This window comes from Rhinopithecus roxellana, chromosome 16 (assembly GCF_007565055.1).
Source record: "Rhinopithecus roxellana isolate Shanxi Qingling chromosome 16, ASM756505v1, whole genome shotgun sequence".
NCBI lineage: Eukaryota > Metazoa > Chordata > Mammalia > Primates > Cercopithecidae > Rhinopithecus > Rhinopithecus roxellana.
The window spans coordinates 91,658,174-91,677,388 of NC_044564.1; the positions used below are offsets into that span (position 1 = coordinate 91,658,174).

At 48.4% G+C, this 19,215-nt stretch overlaps 1 protein-coding gene across 1 annotated transcript in view; it reads right to left on the reverse strand.

The window, feature by feature from the left end:
• ZNF367 (zinc finger protein 367) overlaps positions 1-10,346 on the reverse strand; it is a 32,721-nt gene extending 22,375 nt beyond the window's left edge. Inside the window, exon 1 of the mRNA XM_030920381.1 lies at positions 9,254-10,346. Within this exon, the coding sequence (XP_030776241.1) occupies positions 9,254-9,670 (417 nt within the window). The 5' untranslated portion in view covers positions 9,671-10,346. The remainder of the gene's footprint in view (positions 1-9,253) is intronic.
• Positions 10,347-19,215: the final 8,869 nt, after the last annotated feature.

Below are 19,215 nucleotides of genomic sequence, written 5' to 3' on the forward strand. Positions count from 1 at the left end.
ACACCTATTTTTCTCAAAAATCACCCAGCTTCAGGTATTCTTTTATAGCAATGTAAAATGGACTAATACAACATGTGGTTCTACCATCTCTGTTTTCTCTCTGCTTTGAGACCCATCTGTCCCAGCTTGGAGGGATTCCTTCAGGATCCTAGAATGAACAGAATGTGGAGCACACCAGTGGTCAACCCTCCCAGGACATATAACATGAGCCATGTTGAGGCTGAGATTGCCATCCTGAAGTTGCATTCTGCAGCCTGCTTTTTAGCCTAAGCTAACTGACTTAGTGTGTTAGTAACAAATATCTGTTGATGAAACAAAAAGCTCATCAACTTTACTTAATTCCTCAAGAAATTCCCGTGTATTAATGAAGCAGGAATTAGCAAGATCCTAAATGGACCATGACTTATCATTAAAGTACAAATTAACAAACCAACTCGTGGCCATTATTGGTGATCAACAAATTCTTTCATCTTCACTCCTGGGCTGTGATCCTCAGTGGCCACATTTAGCTCAAGTCTTGCTTGCTAAAATTATTAACCCAGAGTCAGACAGAAGGAGCTACACAGGAGTGAAATGTTTATTGCCATCATTTATTAAGCCACAATAGTTTCATGGATTATTGCTGGTTATGGTCATATCATGAATAATTGTTTTAATAAGTACAAAATAAATATAAAAGAATATAGCATCTGTGATCAATAAAAATAGCAGCTGATTCTGTTAAGAAAGAAATAGGACATGAAATCAGGTCAATTAAAAACCATAGGCCTGGCCAGGTGCAGTGGCTCACGCCTGTAATCCCAGCACTTTGGGAGGCTGAGTTGGGCAGATCATGAAGTCAGAAGATCGAGACCATCCTGGCTAACACGGTGAAACCCCGTCTCTACTAAAAAATACAAAAAATTAGCCAGGCGTGGCGGCAGGCACCTGTATTCCCAGCTACTCCGGAGGCTGAGGCAGGAGAATGGCGTGAACCCAAGAGGCAGAGCTTGCAGTGAACTAAGATCGCCACTGCACTCCAGCCTGGGCGACAGAGCGAGACTCCGTCTCAAAAACAAAACAAAACAAAAAAACACCCACAGGCCAGGCACGGTGGTTTATGCCTGTAATCCCAACACTTGGGGAGGCCCAGGCAGGCGGATCACAAGGTCAAGAGATCGAGACCACCCTGGCCAATATGGTGAAACCCCGTCTCTAAGAATACAAAAAAATTTAGCTGGGCGTGGTGGCACACACCTGTAGTCCCAGCTACTCGGGAGGCTGAGGCAGAAGAATTGCTCGAACCCAGGAGACAGAGGTTGCAGTGAGCCGAGATTGCGCCACTGTACTTCAGCCGGGCGACAGAGCAAGTCTCTGTCTTAAAACAAAACAAAACAAAAAAACCGTAGTGGCTGGCCACAGTGGCTCACGCCTGTAATCCCAACACTTTTAAGAGGCCAAGGCAAGAGGATCACTTGAACTCAGAATTCAAGACCAGCCTGGACAACATAGTGTGACTCCATCTCTACAAAAAAAACTTGCCAGGTGTGGTGGCATACACCTGTGGTCCCATACTCAGGAGGATGACTTGAACCTGGTAGGCCAAGGCTGCAGTGAGCCATGATTGTGCCACTGTACTCCAGCCTGGGCGACAGAATGAGACCTTCTCTCAAAAAAAAAACAAAAACAAAAACAAAAAACAAAAAAACTTAGTGATACAAGTCTTCTGCCATAAAAGGATCCCTTTCCTAGTATTTTTAAATATGTAAGAAAGGCTGGGCACAGTGGCCCATGCCTGTAATCCCAATACTTGGTAATTTGCGGCAGGAGGATTGCTTGAGTCCAAGAGTTTGAGATCAGCCTGGACAACATAGCAAGACCCCCGTCTACCAAAAAAAAAAAAAGGCCAGGTGTGTTACACACCTGAAGTCCCAGCTACTCAGGAGGCTGAGGTGGGAGGATTGCTTGAGGCTGAGGTGGGAGGATCACTTGAAAGTGGGAGGTTCAAGGCTGCAGTAAGCCCTAACAGTGCTACTGTACTCAGCCTGGGTGACAGAGTGAGACTTTGTCTCTAAAACATAAAAAATAAATAAACAAATAAATATGCAAGAACATACTGCTGACTCTTGCAATTTGAAATAACTGGTTAGTTAACATCAAAAATTTAAGACTAACCATTACTATTAATAAGCATGTGTAACAGTGGGGAAACATTAAAAGTTAACTATGTGGGCCAGGCGTGGTAGCTCACACCTGTATCCCAGCACTTTGGGAAGCCGAGGCAGGCAGATCACTTGAGGCCAGGAGTTTGACACTATCCTGGCCAACGTGGTGAAATCCCGTCTCTACTAAAAATCCAAAAACTGGCCGGGCGTAGTGGCTCATGCCTGTAATCCCAGCACTTTGGGAGGCCGAAGCGGGCAGATCACCTGAGCTCAGGAGTTCGAAACCAGCCTGGCCAACATGGTGAAACCCCATCTCTACTAAAAATATAAAAAGTATCCGGGCATGGTGATGCACACCTGTAGTCCTAGTTACTCAAAAGGCTGAGACTTGAGAATCGTTTGAACCCGGGAGGTGGAGGTTGCAGTGAGCAGAGATCCGGCCACTGCACTCCAGCCTGGGTGACACATCAAGACTCCATCTCAAAAAAAAAAAAAAAAAAGTTAACCATATGGCTGCCTCCCAGCAACTCTAAGAGACTGTTTCTGCCACCAGCAACACATTTATATTTTCCAAATGAGAAAAATGGAGTGAGTGATGAAATATACAGCATAATACAACATACTGGCCATATACAGGGAAGGGTTCACTAAGTGCATTCTTTTAGGTTTTTTGTTTTGGTTTTGTTTTTTGAGACTGAATCTCGCTCTGTCGCCCAGGCTAGAGTGCAGTGGCGTGATCTCAGCTCACTGCAACCTCTGCCTCCCGGGTTCATGCGATTCTCCTGCCTCAGCCTCCCGCGTAGCTGGGACTACAGGCATGCGCCACCATGCCCAGCTAATTAATATAAGTGCATTCTTTTAGCTCAAAAAATAAGACGAAACAAATAATCATATAATGCCCTAAATAAATGAATCAAGACCGTCTTTTAACAATATATGCTAAAATAAGCAATGTTACTTAAAGAGGACCCTCTTCCTTTTGGCCTTATCAATGAGAAAACCTTGTTTCCAGGCATCTTCGGACAATTAGAGTATTACACTCAGCAGCCAAGTGCACCTGTAGGCTAAGAAGAGATCTTGTCAAGACTGTTGACAATTGGCAAAATTATTAAATTGCCAAAAACTTTTGCACACCTTAGTAAATATAATTTTAAAAACAATCTCCATACCTCTAGAAGGTAGATTAGTGATTTTGAAAGTGCTTAGTCATGTGATAACTGAAAAAGCTAAAAGTCCTTGACACATTTTTTAAGTAGAATTCAAATAAAGAGCACAAGCACAACCTAGAAGGAAAACAAAAATAGGTCTCAGAGGGAGGTGTGTGAACCTTTTCACATTCAGATTTAGATACAAACTTCCCATGACTTGCATACATGCTTCCTAACCCTACTTCCCATCGTGACCTATCTTCACAACTTCTCAAGTTTTCATTCCAGTTTATTGAATTGAGTGCACTCTTATAAAGCATCTCGATTGAGATATAGATAAGCTACACATAGTATGTATTTCTTTTCTTTGTTTCTTTCTTTTTGGAGACAGAATCTCGCTTAGTTGCCCAGGCTGGAGTGCAGTGGCACAATCTCAGCTCATTGCAACTTCCACCTCCTGGGTTCATGTGATTCTCATGCCTCAGCCTCCTGAGTAGCTGGGACTATAGGCGTGCACCACCATGCCCGGCTAATTTTTTTGTATTTTTAGTAGAGACAGGGTTTTACCATGTTGGCCAGGCTGGTCTCAAACTCCTGGCCTCAAGTGATCCATCCACCTTGGCCTCTCAAAGTGCTGAGATTACAGGCGTGAGCCAGCATGCCCGGCCAATAGTATGCATTTCTTATGTCTACTTATATCAGCTTAATATTTAAAAAACAAAAATAAACCCCTGAAGTCCATTTACATGTGATAGTCCCAGGAGCAGTGTAGTATAGGTACTAAGAACAGGGACTCTGGAAGGTTCCAATCAGTTCTGCCACCTTACCATATGATCTTAACTAGACTCTGTCTTGGGGACTCTTATTTTTCATTTCTCATCAGGTAAACAGGAGAAAATGAATTAAAGAATTCAAAATGCTCAACACAGAGGCCAGCAGTTTGCTGCTAACATTATGAAATGCTTACTCTGTGCCAGGCAATAAATAGTGTCTACTCTGTTAACATGATGTTAGGTTTAACACAGTGCTCAAACATTACTATTCATAAATAGTATGAATTTATATATTATGTATAAAGTATTTAAAAATCAGCTATTCGAAACAGTATGTAGTCTAGGTTTTGAAGTGTTCAGGTGACACCGAAAGGGGAAGCAGGATAGGCAGCCTGTAGCTCCTGCAGGGTGTAGAGTATCTGAGAAGCCAGACCCCACCAGCCCCAGTGAAGAAGTAACTTCAAATGCAGTCTGAGTAGAGGGCACAGTGACAAGGTGGGGAGCCTTGGAACAACCTGTGGCGGAAGGCAGTTAGACCTGCTTTCTTCCCTCTCAGAATTCTACAATCCAGAAGAAGACAATATATAATTATATGCCAACAGTGCTAAGCAATTGTGTGATGAGCAGCCAAAATAAGCTGGTAGGTGTTCCCACAGGCGAGGAAGACAGTGTTGGGCAGGAACAAACAAAAGAGCAAGAGAAAGCTGACACAGGGTGTGCAGGACTCAGACGCTAATACCTCCCCTGGGAGCAGTGGCAACGAATAGACAGTAAATGAACGCAAATGTTGTTCTCAAACCCACAGCTGTTAGTACCTCTGTGGCATATTGGGAGCATGTTATTGGCACTGGCTACATTACAGACTTGTCTCCTGTCTTCCCCAAAAATGAGCAGACTCAGCACAATTCACCGATGATGCACATGGAGATAAAGAACTACAAGTACTTTTTTTTTTTTTTTTTTTGAGACGGAGTCTTGCTCTGGCGCCCAGGTTGGAGTGCAGTGGCCGGATCTCAGCTCACTGCAAGCTCCGCCTCCCGGAGAACTACAAGTACTTTAAAGAAGCAAAACAGTAAAACGGGCTGGGACTCCCTATCTTTGTAGTTCAGTGTATTGACCACAAATCAAACCAGGCAACTTCCTTATTTTTTTCTTTTTCTTTCTTGCCCCCACAAAGCTTACTCTAGCAACTTTTTTTTTTTTTTTTTTTTTTTTTTTTTTTTTTTTGAGACAGTCTCGCTCTGGCGCCCAGGCTGGAGTGCAGTGGCCGGATCTCAGCTCACTGCAAGCTCCGCCTCCCGGGTTTGCCGCCATTCTCCCTGCCTCAGCCTCCGAGTAGCTGGGACTACAGGCGCCGCCACCTCGCCCGGCTAGTTTTTTGTATTTTTTTAGTAGAGACGGGGTTTCACCGTGTTAGCCAGGATGGTCTCGATCTCCTGACCTCGCGATCCACCCGTCTCGGCCTCCCAAAGTGCTGGGATTACAGGCTTGAGCCACCGCGCCCGGCCCAACTTTCTCAAATAAAGGTACATTCCAGACCCTTCTCTCTCATGGTGGGAATGCTAAATAAATGAATTTTTTGAGCTGCATGTGGATTGCTTCATCAATAGAAAGACATATTCAAATCAATTTACCAAATAATTTATGAAAGTTACAACAGGAAAAACTACATGAGAAAGGAAAAAAGCAGAAATATAAAACAGGCTTTTCACTTTTACATGTTTTTTACAACTGTTGGTATACTTTACCTCGGAAAAGAGGGGTACAGCATGGAAATACAATTCAAACCTATGCATCTTGTTAGCAATTTTTTTTTTTTTTTTTGAGACGGAGTCTCCCTGTAGCCAGGCTGGAGTGCAGTGGCACGATCGCTCACTGCAACCTCCGCCTCCAGGGTTGAAGCGATTCTCCTGCCTCAGTCTCCCGACTAGCTGGGACTACAGGCGTGTGCCACCACACCCAGCTAATTTTTGTATTTTTAGTAGAGACAGGGTTTCACCATGTTGGACAGGATGGTCTTGCTCTCTTGACCTCGTGACCCGCCAGCCTTGGCCTCCCAAAGTGCTGGGATTACAGGCGTGAGCCACCGCGCCCGGCCACTGTTAGCAACTTTTATAAAATGTCTGGGTAAGGATAAGTCTGTTTTAGGCCAAAAACAACATACCTACAGATTTCATCTATATAACATTAATCTTCTTGGGTGATCCAGAACTAGATTAATCTGTAAGAATAAAACCATACAGGCAAAATCTTACACAAGAATTTATTAATGTATGCCTTTATATTGTTCAACTACATAATCTAATATAGCGTTTCTTTAAAAAGACTAAAACTTATAAATCGTTAACACAAAAATATCTAGGATATCCATCCATCTTTTTTTTTTGAGACGGAGTCTCGCTCTGTCGCCCGGACTGGAGTGCAGTGGCCGGATCTCAGCTCACTGCAAGCTCCGCCTCCCGGGTTCACGCCATTCTCCTGCCTCAGCCTCCCGAGTAGCTGGGACAACAGGCGCCGCCACCTCGCCCGGCTAGTTTTTTTTTTTTTTTGTATTTTTTAGTAGAGACGGGGTTTCACCGGGTTAGCCAGGATGGTCTTGATCTCCTGACCTCGCTGATCCGCCCGTCTCGGCCTCCCAAAGTGCTGGGATTACAGCTTGAGCCACCGCGCCCAGCCATCTTTTTTTTTTTTTAATGAGAGAGTCTCGCTCTGCCGCCCGGGCTGGAGTGCAGTGGCAGGATCTCGGCTCACTGCAAGCTCCGCCTCCGCGGTTCACGCCATTCTCCTGCCTCAGCCTCCCAAGTAGCTGGGACTACAGGGGCCAGCCACCAAGTCCGGCCAATTTTTTTTTTTTTTTTGTATTTTTAGTGGAGACGGGGTTTCACCATGTTAGCCGGGATGTTCTCGATCTCCTGACCTTGTGATCCGCCCGCGTCGGCCTCCCAAAGTGCTGGGATTCCAGGCGTGAGCCAGCGTGCCCGCGGATATCCATTCATCTTCCATTTCACTAGGGGCTACCTAGAGGCAGCCCAACAGCAACTGTAGCCTTCAGTAATACTCAGCAATGTTATCAACGCTTCTATCGTTAGTTTCTTCAATTTTTTTTTTTTTTTTTTTTTTTTTTTTTTTTTTGAGGCTGAGTCTCCCTCTGTCCCCCAGGCTGGAGTGCAATGACACGATCTCAGCTCACTGCAACCGCCGCCTCCCGAGTGCTAGCAATTCTCCTGCCTCAGCCTCCTGAGTAGCTGGGATTATGTGCGCCCGCCACCACGTCCAGCTAATTTTTGTATTTTCAGTAGAGACAGGGTTTCACCATGTTGGTCAGGCTGTTTCGAACTCCTGATCTCAGGTGATCCACCCGCCTCAGCCTCCCAAGTGCTGGGATTACAGGCGTGAGCCACCGCACCCGGCAAGTTTCTTCAATATTTTTTAAAGAGTTGAGGTCTTTGTCACTCAGGCTGAAGTGCAGTGGTGCTATCATGTCTCACTGTAGCCTCAAACTCCTGGCCCCAAGTGATCCTCCTGCCTCAGCCTCCCAAGTAGCTGAGACTATAGGTGCAGGCCGCCAGATGAGGTCTCACTATGTTGCCCAGGCTGGTCTTGAACTCCTGGTCTCAAGTGATTCCCCAGCCTCAGCCTCCCGAAGGGATTACAGGCACGAGCCACCTCACCAGGCTCGGTTTTTTTTTTTTTTTTTTGAGACGGAGTCTCGCTCTGTCGCACAGGCTGGAGTGCAGTGGCCTGATCTCAGCTCCCTGCAAGCTCCGCCTCCCGGGTTCACGCCATTCTCCTGCCTCAGCCTCCTGAGTAGCTGGGACTACAGGCGCCCACCACCACGCCCAGCTAATTTTTTTGTAGAAACAGGGTTTCACCATGTTAGCCAGGATGGTCTCGATCTCCTGACCTCGTGATCCGCCCGCCTCGGCCTCCCAAAGTGCTGGGATTAGAGGCGTGAGCCACCGCGCCCGGCCCAGGTTCTGTTCTTTCAAATGTTTACTGAGGTGTAGTTTCAAGAGTTGAAGTGTGTAAAAACCTATAGTTTTGTAACTTTATAGTTACTTCATAATGCCATATAAAATGTATCAATTTCCTCAAAACCCAAACAACGTAGTTTCAACATCCTTGTGACTGCATGTAAAATGATCAAACTCATTTCAACTTATCCATTATGTGCTGGTACAGATGCTTATCCACTATGTGATTTACTCGTTATATCTCTTGCAAATTGCTTTATCTTATACAGCCACGTAACAAATGGAACCTGGATATTACCCTTCTGTCAGCACCATTTATTCATTACACAAATATATTTTGAGCACCTTTATTGAGCATTTACAGAATGTAAGGTATTAAACTCATATAGTCTTCCAGATAGAAATACTCCTGGCTCTCCTGGAGCTTACAGTCTGCAGAGTTCAGTATAAGTCAGCAGAAAGACACCCCAAACACATGCAGGACTAAGAGCCACAAAACCTCGACCTAGTTCCCGCTCTCCCACTACTGAGCTGTGCGATCGTTGGGAGGTCGCCTCACTAATCACTCTAAGCCTCAGCTGCCTGATCTGTAAAATGCAGGTTTGAACCAGTGGTCACAACCTTCCCAGCTTTAAGCATTCGGAGACTGCAAGCAAATTTCAGCGTCTCATTCCACTATGTGCTCTCAACACCTAGCAAGTAGTATGCTGGATAAATGAAAGGCAGTGAAGGCACAACTTCAGCCGCAGAACACGCCCAGAAGTCATTTCTTGCTCTTCGGACGTCTCCAGGGCATCTTTGAACAGGGCCAGGGCGATCTGCAGTAATGGAGCAGACACTGTGCCCTCCCTTCCCTCTCGCACTCGGTGGAACTCAAGGCCCTCATCCCCCCTCCTTTCCTCTCGGAACCAGGGACTCGGCAGCCCGCCAGGAGGATGGCAGTGGCCGTTGACCCGGCCTCCCCAGCGACCCGGGCCGCGCTCCCGCCCACACTGCACCTGCCGCAAGGACTGCCTCCCGCGCCGCTCCCGCCTGTCACGTGACAGACCCCCCCCGTCCGGGGCCGGTTTTTGGCGCGCGGCAGTGACGTCAGCATCCTGTCAGCCGCAGCCCCCGCCGCGGCCAGATCCACCTCGCATTTTCAACTCCGCCCAGCCCGCCGCGCCGTTAACGGGCCCCGGCTGCCCCGCGTCCCGCCCGCCCGCGCCGCTCACCTTGAGGTGGCCGCTGTCTGGGCTGCTCGCTTCCTCCTCGTCCTCACCTCCTGAGGCGGCGGCGGAGGCCGAGGCGGCGGGCGGGGGCGCGCCCCGGCCACGAAGCCCCGAGTGCTCGGCGGCCGCGGCGGCAGGCAGGGCGGCAGAGGCGGCGGCCCCCGCGGCCCCGGGGCTGAGCGTCACGTTGTGTGCGTTCTCGCCCCAGCGCCACGGGTACACCATGAAGTCGCTGAAGCCGGGGCTGGTGGGGATGAGCGGCGGCGGCGGCTCCGGCTCCCCTCCACCGCCGCACGTAGGCTTGATCGGGGTCGTCCTGATGACCGACACCAGCACCCGCTTCGGGGAGTCGTGGCAGAAGATGACGGGCGGCGGCGGCGGCGGGTTCTCCGCCATGGGCGCCTCCACGCCCCGGATCATCGCCCGGCCCGACCCGCAGCTCCGGCGGCCCCGGGTCGCTCCCCTGAGCACCGCTCTGCCCCCGCTCGCTCCGCTCCGAGTCGCCGGCTCAGTCCTGCCGGCTCATGGCAGACGGACGTTTCCCGGAATCCTGCGCAGCAGCCACCTAACGAGTGGAGCGGCCGGCACCGGCGGGCAGGGCTGGACCCCAGCCCCAGGGCAAGCGCGCCCTCCGCTCTTTGTGCTCCGCAGCGCAGGCTGCAGCGGCGGGAAGCGGCGGGCGGCCCGGCCCTCGCGGTGACAGGAAAGCAGGACGCGCAGCGCTGAGCCCCCAAAAATAACAACCTGCCGCCGCGGTGCCTGCCCCGGCTTTTCCCGCGTTACATTTCGCGCCTGGGCGGAACCAGTCACCGCGAGGCCGCAGCCCGCTGGCCGCACCGGCGAGTGACAGGCGGCGGGAGCCAATGGCCAGGCCTGGCCTCCTTTCCAGCCGGCCGGGGCGGGGCCGGGTCTGCGCGCGGGTCCTTCCCACTTCGCCATTGGCCGCCGCTCTTGTATTTTTTTTCTGTCTCGAGGGCCAACAGCGTTCGAAACTCCAGCGGAGCGCGCGGCGCCGGCACTCGCCCGGACACACCCGCCTGCCGCCCCGCCCCGCTCCGCTGTCCCTCCGTGTGGTTCGTCGGGGCCGGGGAGACTGGGCGGCGGGGAGGGCGGCAAGAGGGCGGCTGATTGGACAGCGGCGGGGCGGGGTCGGGGGCGATCGTTGGGCGGTGGAGGCGCGCGCCCCGCTCGGCCCCGCCCGCCGTTGGTTGTTGGGCCGCGGTTCCCGCGCGCAGGGCGTTTAAAGGGCTGGGGCCCCGCCGCGCGTCCCGCCCCGCCCTGGGTCCCCCCACCCGCCGGGCGGCTGGAGCCTGCTGCCAGAGGTCCTGGTGGGCACCCGGCGTGCCTGGTTTCTTAATCGAGTTCCGTCCGCTCAGCTGTTGCACGCGCTGTGAACCCGCCCTGTCAGCACCGCCCTGACTTCCCCCGGCTGATAGTGGGCCTCGGGTTCCCCGTCTGTGCAAAGGGGAGAGTTCAGGAAGTGGCCTCCGAAGTCCCCCCCGGCCGCTGGCGGCGCGGAGGCCACAAGAGCCGGGCGAGTGTCCGCTCTTACTCTGGACTGCTGCCTCCAAGTCGCCTCGGGGATCCCCCCACCCCGGCGACCCCGCTCTGCCGAGCGGCTGCTCCGGGGGTCGGGGCGGCGCCCCACTCTGCTCTGCCCCCACCTGCCCCGGCCGCGTCCTCGTACTCGCGCCGGGACGCGCGGAGCCCCGGCGTCCTCTCCCAGCCCCGCCTGGCGGGCGCCGGCCGCGGCCCGGGTGGGGCTCGCAGGCGGCAGAGGAAGGACCGGCCGGAGGGGGTGCCCAGCTTCCTACCCGCTAGATGTGGACTGGGGAGCTGCGGTTTGTTCTTGTGAATACAGATTCCCAGGCACCGCCTGACTCGCGGCAGGGGCTCGATAAATATTTGTTGAATGGATGAATGAATATCCAGTGGTTAAGGGTTAGAATTGGTAATTAAGTTAGAACACGACTGCATAATAACATAACTAAGCTGAATAGCTTTTCTCTGTGAAAGACACACAGAAATGCACAGCTATGCCTAAATTAAGGCACAAGTGTTTAAAAACAAAGGAAACTGTACTGATAGGAACAATTTCAAAAATGTATTATTTTAAAAGGCAAAACAAGCAATAGTGTGATTTTATGGAAAGTTGTTAAACTGGGGAAAATACACGTTTTTACTTTTAGACTTACATAAAATATCTGGCAAGATGCAAAAGAAATTAATGGATCATGGAGGGAAATTATGTGGCTGGGGAACAGAAGTGAAAAGATTTCAAGAAATACAACATAAACTCTTTGTATCTTTTGAACTTTGAACCAAGTGAAAGTATCCTTTTAAGAAATGAAACAGTATATAGCCTCCATTTTCTGGAGGCTTACTACAAAAACAACATGTATGTACTGATAGACAATAATACATACGGATGTTTCACAGTTCACTCAACAATTGGGTAAGGAAGATATTTTTCCCATTTTATAAATGAGAAAAGTTGAGGCTTGTACAAAATTACATAGTAAATCCTTTGGAAGAATGAGTCTGTACTGCCTGTGGATTATATCTCAGTGTCTGCTGAGCAGAAGGAAAAGGCTGAAAAATGGGACTAACACATTTATGAGTCCCATTTCTCATGTTCCAAAACTTTCAGAGTTTAGCGGCAAATTTCATACTGTAATGGTTGGTCTAGAAAGCTGAAAGTTCAGCTGTACTGTCACCTAATTCAGTAAACGTTCATTTTGTTTTTAGTTTAATACCAAATGTAACATTTTTCTGAATCAGTTGGAAGGGAAATGTTATCCATCTATTTTATACTTGACAGTGTAAAGAAAAAAGTGATCCATCATGGACACTCGAATTAGGGGTTGAGCAAAATCCAACAGATTAATCACCAACAAATAATTACTGTTTAACATCTAGAGCATGCCCCAGAGGGCAAGATGAATCATCCAGGACAGGATGCTGACTTTCTGCTTCTAAAAATTGCCCTTCATCAACAGTAACCTGGCAACTCCACTTGCTCTCTTCCCCAAGAGAATGAAAGACATGCCGGGAACGTGTGAACTGGGCAGAGGGTGATTCCAGGAGCAAAGCTGAGGTCATACCAGATCTTTGCTTGTTGGGCTCCATTTTCATGCAATGAGGAAGCTGTCTGAAGTGTGTGGATCACATTCCTGTTGTCTTTGTTCTGTCTCAGATATAATTAACAGCCCCCAATGTCAGAGGCCTGTGAACCAGAGCAACTCCATCTTAAACAGGAGCTGGGTAAAATGAGGCTGAAACCTCCTGGGCTGCATTCCCAGGCGGCTAAGGCATTCTAAGTCACAGCATCAGACGGGAGGTCAGCACAAGATACAGGTCATAAACACCTTGCTGATAACACAGGCTGCAGTAAAGGAGCCGGCCAAAACCCACCAAAACCACGATGGCCACGAGAGTGACCTGTGGTCGTCCTCACTGCTACACTCCCACCAGCACCGTGGCAGTTTACAAATGCCATGGCAACGTCAGAAAGTTACCCTATATGGTCTAAAAAGGGGGAGCATGAATAATCCACACCTTGTTTAGCATATCATCAAAAAATAACCATGAAAATGGGCAACCAGCAGCCCTCATGGCTGCTCTGCCTATGGAGTAGCCATTGTTTTGTTCCTTTACTTTCTCAGCGAACTTGCTTTCACTCTGCACTGCGGACTTGCCCTGAATTCTTTCTTCTTTGAGATCCGAGAACCCTCTCTTGGGGTCTGGATCTGGACCCCTTTCCGGTAACAATACATACTAACTCTGAAAACTGCTGAAACCTATCTCTGGATACTGTATTACTAAAGTAGTCTTTTCAACTGTTAAAAATATAGGCCCCTTCGGGCCGGGCGCGGTGGCTCACGCCTGTAATCCCAGCACTTTGGGAGGTCGAGGCGGGCGGGTCACAAGGTCAGGAGATCGAGACCATCCTGGCTAACACCGTGAAACCCCGTCTCTACTAAAAATACAAAAAATTAGCCGGGTGTAGTGGCGGGCGCCTGTAGTCCCAGCTACTCGGGAGGCTGAGGCAGGGAAATGGTGTGAACCCGGAAGGTAGAGGTTGCAGTGAGCGGAGATCGCACCACTGCACACCAGCCTGGGCGACAGAGCAAGACAGTCTCAAAAAATATATATATATATATTATATATATATTAGGCCCCTTCTGATAAAGATATAAACCTCAAACCCCCTTTTTTAAAAATATATTTTAAACTTTCAAGATAAAATTGAAGTAAGATAAAGCAGCAGTTATTGAAGTCTGTGTAAAACATAACAGGCCGGGCACGGTGGCTCACACCTGTAATCCCAGCACTTTGGGAGGCCGAGGCAGATGGATCAACTGAGGTCAGGAGATCAAGACCATCCTGGCCAACATGGTGAAACCCCATCTCTACTGAAAATCCAAAAACAATTAGCGGGGCATGGTGGCACACACCTATAGTCCCAGCTACTGGGAAGGCTGTGGCAGGAGAATCATTTGAAACCAGGAGGCTGAGGTTGCAGTGAGCGGAGATGGTGCCACTGAATTCCAGCCAGGGCAACAGACTGAGACTCTGTTTCAAAACCACAACAACAAATAGCAAGGTTTTTTGTTTCACTTTGTTTTATTTTATTTATTTATTTATTTTTGAGACGGAGTCTCGCTCTGTCGCCCAAGCTGGAGTGCAGTGGCCGGATCTCAGCTCACTGCAAGCTCCGCCTCCCGGGTTTACGCCATTCTCCTGCCTCAGCCTCCCGAGTAGCTGGGACTACAGGCGCCGCCACCTCGCCCGGCTAGTTTTTTTTTTTTTTTTTGTATTTTTTTAGTAGAGACGGGGTTTCACCGTGTTAGCCAGGATGGTCTCGATCTCCTGACCTCGTGATCCACCCGTCTCGGCCTCCCAAAGTGCTGGGATTACAGGCTTGAGCCACCACGCCCGGCCAACTTTGTTTTATTTTTAATTTTTTATTTTATTTATCTACACATTTATTTTTTTGAGATGGAGGCTCACCCTGTCGCCCAGGATGGAGTGCAGTGACGCGATCTCGGCTCACTGCAAGCTCCACGTCCCGGGTTTACACCATTCTCCTGCCTCAGCCTCCCAAGTAGCTGGGATTACAGGCCCACCACCACGCCCGGCTAATTTTTTTTGTATTTTTAGTAGAGATGGGGTTTCACCGTGTTACCCAGGATGGTCTCAATCTCCTGACCTTGTGATCCGCCCACCTTGGCCTCCCAAAGTGCTAGGATTACAGTCGTGAGCCACCGCGCCCGGCCCATTTTTCTTTTTTATTTTTTTTGAGAGGGAGTTTAGCTCTGTCTGCAGGCTAGAGTGCCGTGGCTAGTCAGCTCACTGCTGCCTCTGCCTCCTGAGGTGAAACTACTCTCCAGCCTTAGCCTCCCGAGTAGCTGGGACTACTGGCATGCACCACCACACCCAGCTAAGTTTTGTGTTTTTAGTACAGATGAGGTTTCACCATGTTGGCCAGGATGGTTTCCAACTCCTGGGCTCAAGTGATCCTTCCGCCTTGGCCTCCCAAAGTGCTGGCATTACAGGCGTGGGCCACAGTGCCCGACCCCAGCATTTGGTTTTATTGATGAGAGATACAAGGCAATCTCAAGTGAGGATCAAGTGATCTTCCCAGCTCAGCCTCCTGAGTAGCTAGAACTGTAGCCACGCACGACCACACCTGGCTCATTTTTTGTAGCGACGGGTCCCACTATGTTACCCAGGCTGGTCTCCACCTCTTGGCCTCAAGCAATCCTCCTCCCTCCGCCTCCCAAAGCACTGGATTATAGGCAGTCCTCAACCTAATTCTCATCTCTCCCCCACTTAACTAGGACTAACGATGCCTTCCTAGCAGCTTGCTTTACATCAGCTAACATCCCATTGGTCAAACAAGCCACGTGGCTCAGCCCAAGACTGGAGAATTATGCCCTGATGTTATGTGGAAGGACACTGCAAAGTTACTTGGCTGAGGGTGTGCGTACAAGGGAGGGTGAAGAATTGGGCCATGAACACCCTCACAGTCTGGGTGTGTGAATGCCCTCCTGTGGTGCCAGGCTGTTAACTCCAGTACCACATGTTGAAGAGATGCTGAAAGACATGTTCTCCAGGGCACAGGTTTGCAACCCCTGTTGGGAACCGACCACACAGCAGGTGAGCAGCGGTAAAGAAGCATAACCGCCTGAGCTCTGCCTCCTGTGAGACCAGCGGTGGCTTTAGATTCTCATGGCAGCACAAACCCTGTTGTGAACTGCACATGTGAGGGATCTGGGATCTGGGTTGCACGCTGCTTTTGAGAATCTAAGCCTGGTGATTTGAAACGGGACAGTTTCACCCCGAAACCATTCCCTTTCCCCTCTCCATCTGTGGAAAAATTGTCTTCCACAAAATGAGTCCCTGGTGCCAAAAAGGTTGGGGACCGCTGCTCCAAGGCACAGTTGCAGGTTTGCACAGGCCCTGCTATGTGACTGAGTCCCACAAAAGTCATATTGTAACCAGAGGACTACAACATCACACCAACCGTAAACATGGGGCCCACATGAACCTCACGGAAAAGATAGTCTCCCCTCATGGGAGCACGGAAAAACGCTTCTTGGCTGACAGATGACTAACTATAGACAAATCATTTTTAGCTGCTTAACCGCATTAGGGATAACCTACCAAACCTCCTTCAATCTGAGATCACCACATTCCTAGTAATATAGGGACTGTGGGCCTCCAGAATTGTCAGTGAGACAGCTTGGGAATGACAGTCCGATTCAGAAGGCCATCCCAAGGACTTGCCTTGAAACTGTCTTTCCATAGCAAGTATATATATATAATTTTTTTAATTTAAGAGGTGAGGACTTACTATGTTACCCAGGCTTGAGTGCATTGGCTATTCACAGGCACATCATAGCTCACTGCAGCTTCAAACTCCTGGCCTTAAGTGATCCTCCTGCCTCGATCCTCCTGCCTCAGCCTCCTAAGTTGCTGGAACTCCATGGAGCCTAACCACAAGCACGATGTTTTTACTTAAAGCATAAGTTACGTATCAATACAAAATAGTAAATAGTAAATAGTTTTGCAAAACTTACACAAGATTGAGAAAGTTTCTGTTACTCCTACAAATGAATTCTACTGTTATTGCTCACTTCTGGAATTGCTTTTGGTGACACAAGTGGTGATTTGGAGGACTGACCCATCTTCTAAACTTTCCTTGACACCCCCACTGTCACCAAGGATCTGGAGGTTTGACAGTTTGACGCTTCTGTAGTCTTGAAAATGACTGAGTGGGCCAGGCGCGGTGGCTCTTGCCTGTAATCCCAGCACCTTGGGACACCAAGGCAGGCTGATCACTTGAGGTCAGGAGTTCAAGACCAGCCTGACCAAGATGGTGAAACCCCATCTCTACTAAAAATACAAAAATTAGCCAGGCGTGGTGGCGCACACCTGTAGTTTCAGCTATGTGGGAGGCTGAAGGAGAAGAATCTCTTGAACCCAGGAGGCAGAGGTTGCAGTGAGCGGAGATTGTACCACTGCACTCCAGCCTGGGCAACAGAGTGAGACTCTGTTTCAAAAGAAAAGAAAAGAAAAAAAAGTAACTGAGTGACTGTGAGGTACTAATATTGGTTCTCTTATGCTCCACAAAAACATCAGTTTCATTATCTTAGACCCACAATGATCCCTTGTCAGCTGAATATGGAATCAACTTTAAAATGATCTGTGGCTTTACCTGGTAAATTACACTAATTTGACTTGTTAGAATAAAATCCAAAGTAGATTTAAATGAAGCAGTTTAATTAGGGCAGCTGATTCACAATACTTTCAAGAAGCACCTAAATCTCATAAGAGGTCATTGAACTGACTCTTGGGACAGTTTCCCGTTTTATCACACTTAGGATCTGTGGGTATCTCGAGTGGCCTAGTTGTAAGCTTGTACCAAAGGTAGACAGTACATTTTGCATCCAGGGAGACTTTCTGTTGTGGTATTTCGTCATGTTTATTGCCATTTAATTAAGGTAAGTAAAGACATATATATATTTAGTTTAAATTCTATTCCTCCTCACTTCTGTGTGTTAGAGTTCAACTTTGGAGAGTGGGTTGTCAGTACAATTATTGTTGTTTTTCTGATATTCTGTCTTTCACTTTTTACTCTGAATTATTTGGGGCTTACAGAAAAGTTGCAGAAATAGTAAAATTTTCGTGTGTACCTCACTCAACTTCCCCTAAGGCTAGCATCTTGTATTACCACAACCACGTATCAAAACAGGAAATTAACATGTGTACAATACTATTTATTAAACTATACTCCTTGTTCTATTTTAATCTTTTTTTTTTTTTTCCACTAATGTCTTTTTTTCTGTTCCAAGATCCTGTCTGGATCTTACATAGCATTTAGGGATTATTTGTGCTTAGTTCCCTGCAGTGAGTAACATTTCTTCAGTGGCTCAGTGGCTCCTTGTTTTTCCTTTTTTTTGAGTCAAAGTCTCACACTGTCGCCCTGGCTGGAGTGCAGTGGCATGATCTCGGCTCACTGCAACCTCTGCCTCCTGGGTTCAAGCGATTCTCCTGCCTCAGCCTCCCGAGTAGCTGGGATTACAGGCGCCCATCACCACGCTTGGCTAATTTTTTGTATTTTTAGTAGAGACGAAGTTTCACTATATTGGCCAGGCTGGTCTTGAACTGCTGACCTTGTGATCCGCCTCACCCTCCCAAAGTGCTGTGATTACAGGTGTGAGCCACCACACCCAGCCCCTTGTTTTTCATAACTCTGAATTGGTCAGAATTATGAAATTGGCCGGACACGGTGGCTCACGCCTGTAATCCCAGCACTTTGGGAGGCCGAGGCAGGCGGATCACGAGGTTAGGACATCGAGACCATCCTGGCTAATACGGTGAAACCCCGTCTCTACTAAAAATACAAAAAATTAGCCAGGTGTGGTGGCGGGCGCCTGTAGTCCCAGCTACTCAGGAGGCTGAGGTAGGAGAATGGCGTCAACCCGGGAGGCAGAGCTTAAAGTGAGCCGAGATGGTGCCACTGCACTGCAGCCTGGGCGACAGAGCAAGACTCCGTCTCAAAAAAAAAAAAAAAAAATCTGCAATAAGCTTGCTGAGTATTCACAGTTCCCTTCAATTTTCAGTTCATTGTGATATATCTTTGTTTATCTCATGCTGAGCAGGCCATTAAGTGGCATATGCTCACTGCAGTGCTAATGGATCCACTCCTTCAATACATGATCAAGATCTTCATTTTCAGCTTTGCAGTGTTTTTCTATTTTTCATGAACTTCTGTTCATCACTTTTAGCACAGAAGTTCAACAGTTTATCCATCTGTTTCTTCAGGTCGCATATGGTGGTCATTCCCACACCATACTGTTCTGTAAGGCATTTCACACTTCCACCGCCATCCAGTTTTTCCAACAGCATGACTTTCTGTGCTATAGATAAACATAAATGCTTCTTTTTTTTCTTATCACTGTTACCCATAGGGGTATCTTTTTGGCATTTCCAACAATGTCTTTAAACACAGAGCACAGAATAAGCAAAAAAAAAAAAAAAAAAAAAAAAACCACAGTGAGTAATGTACATAGGTCTTGGCCCCATATGGGGCATTGTGGGGAACCTACCATTGCTGCATCCAGCCTGCATATGTGCCATTTTATTACCCTTTACAGGCATGCTTGTTGGGGGGTAATCTGGGCAAGCACAGAAAAGATATACCACAGCTGAAAGGGGCTTTGAGGGTTTTTTTCTGTTGGGGATGCTGAATAAACCATGTTGTGCACCTGCATTTTGACTGCAACCCATCACGTGAGGTCAGGTGTGGAATGTTCCATTTATTACGTCATGTCAGCATTCAAAAAGTTTCCGATTTTAGAGGATTTTCGAGTTTGAATTTTCAGGTTAGGGATACTCAACCTGTAATTGATTTCTGTCATCTAATCATATTAGTTAATACCTCCAATAGAATGTTG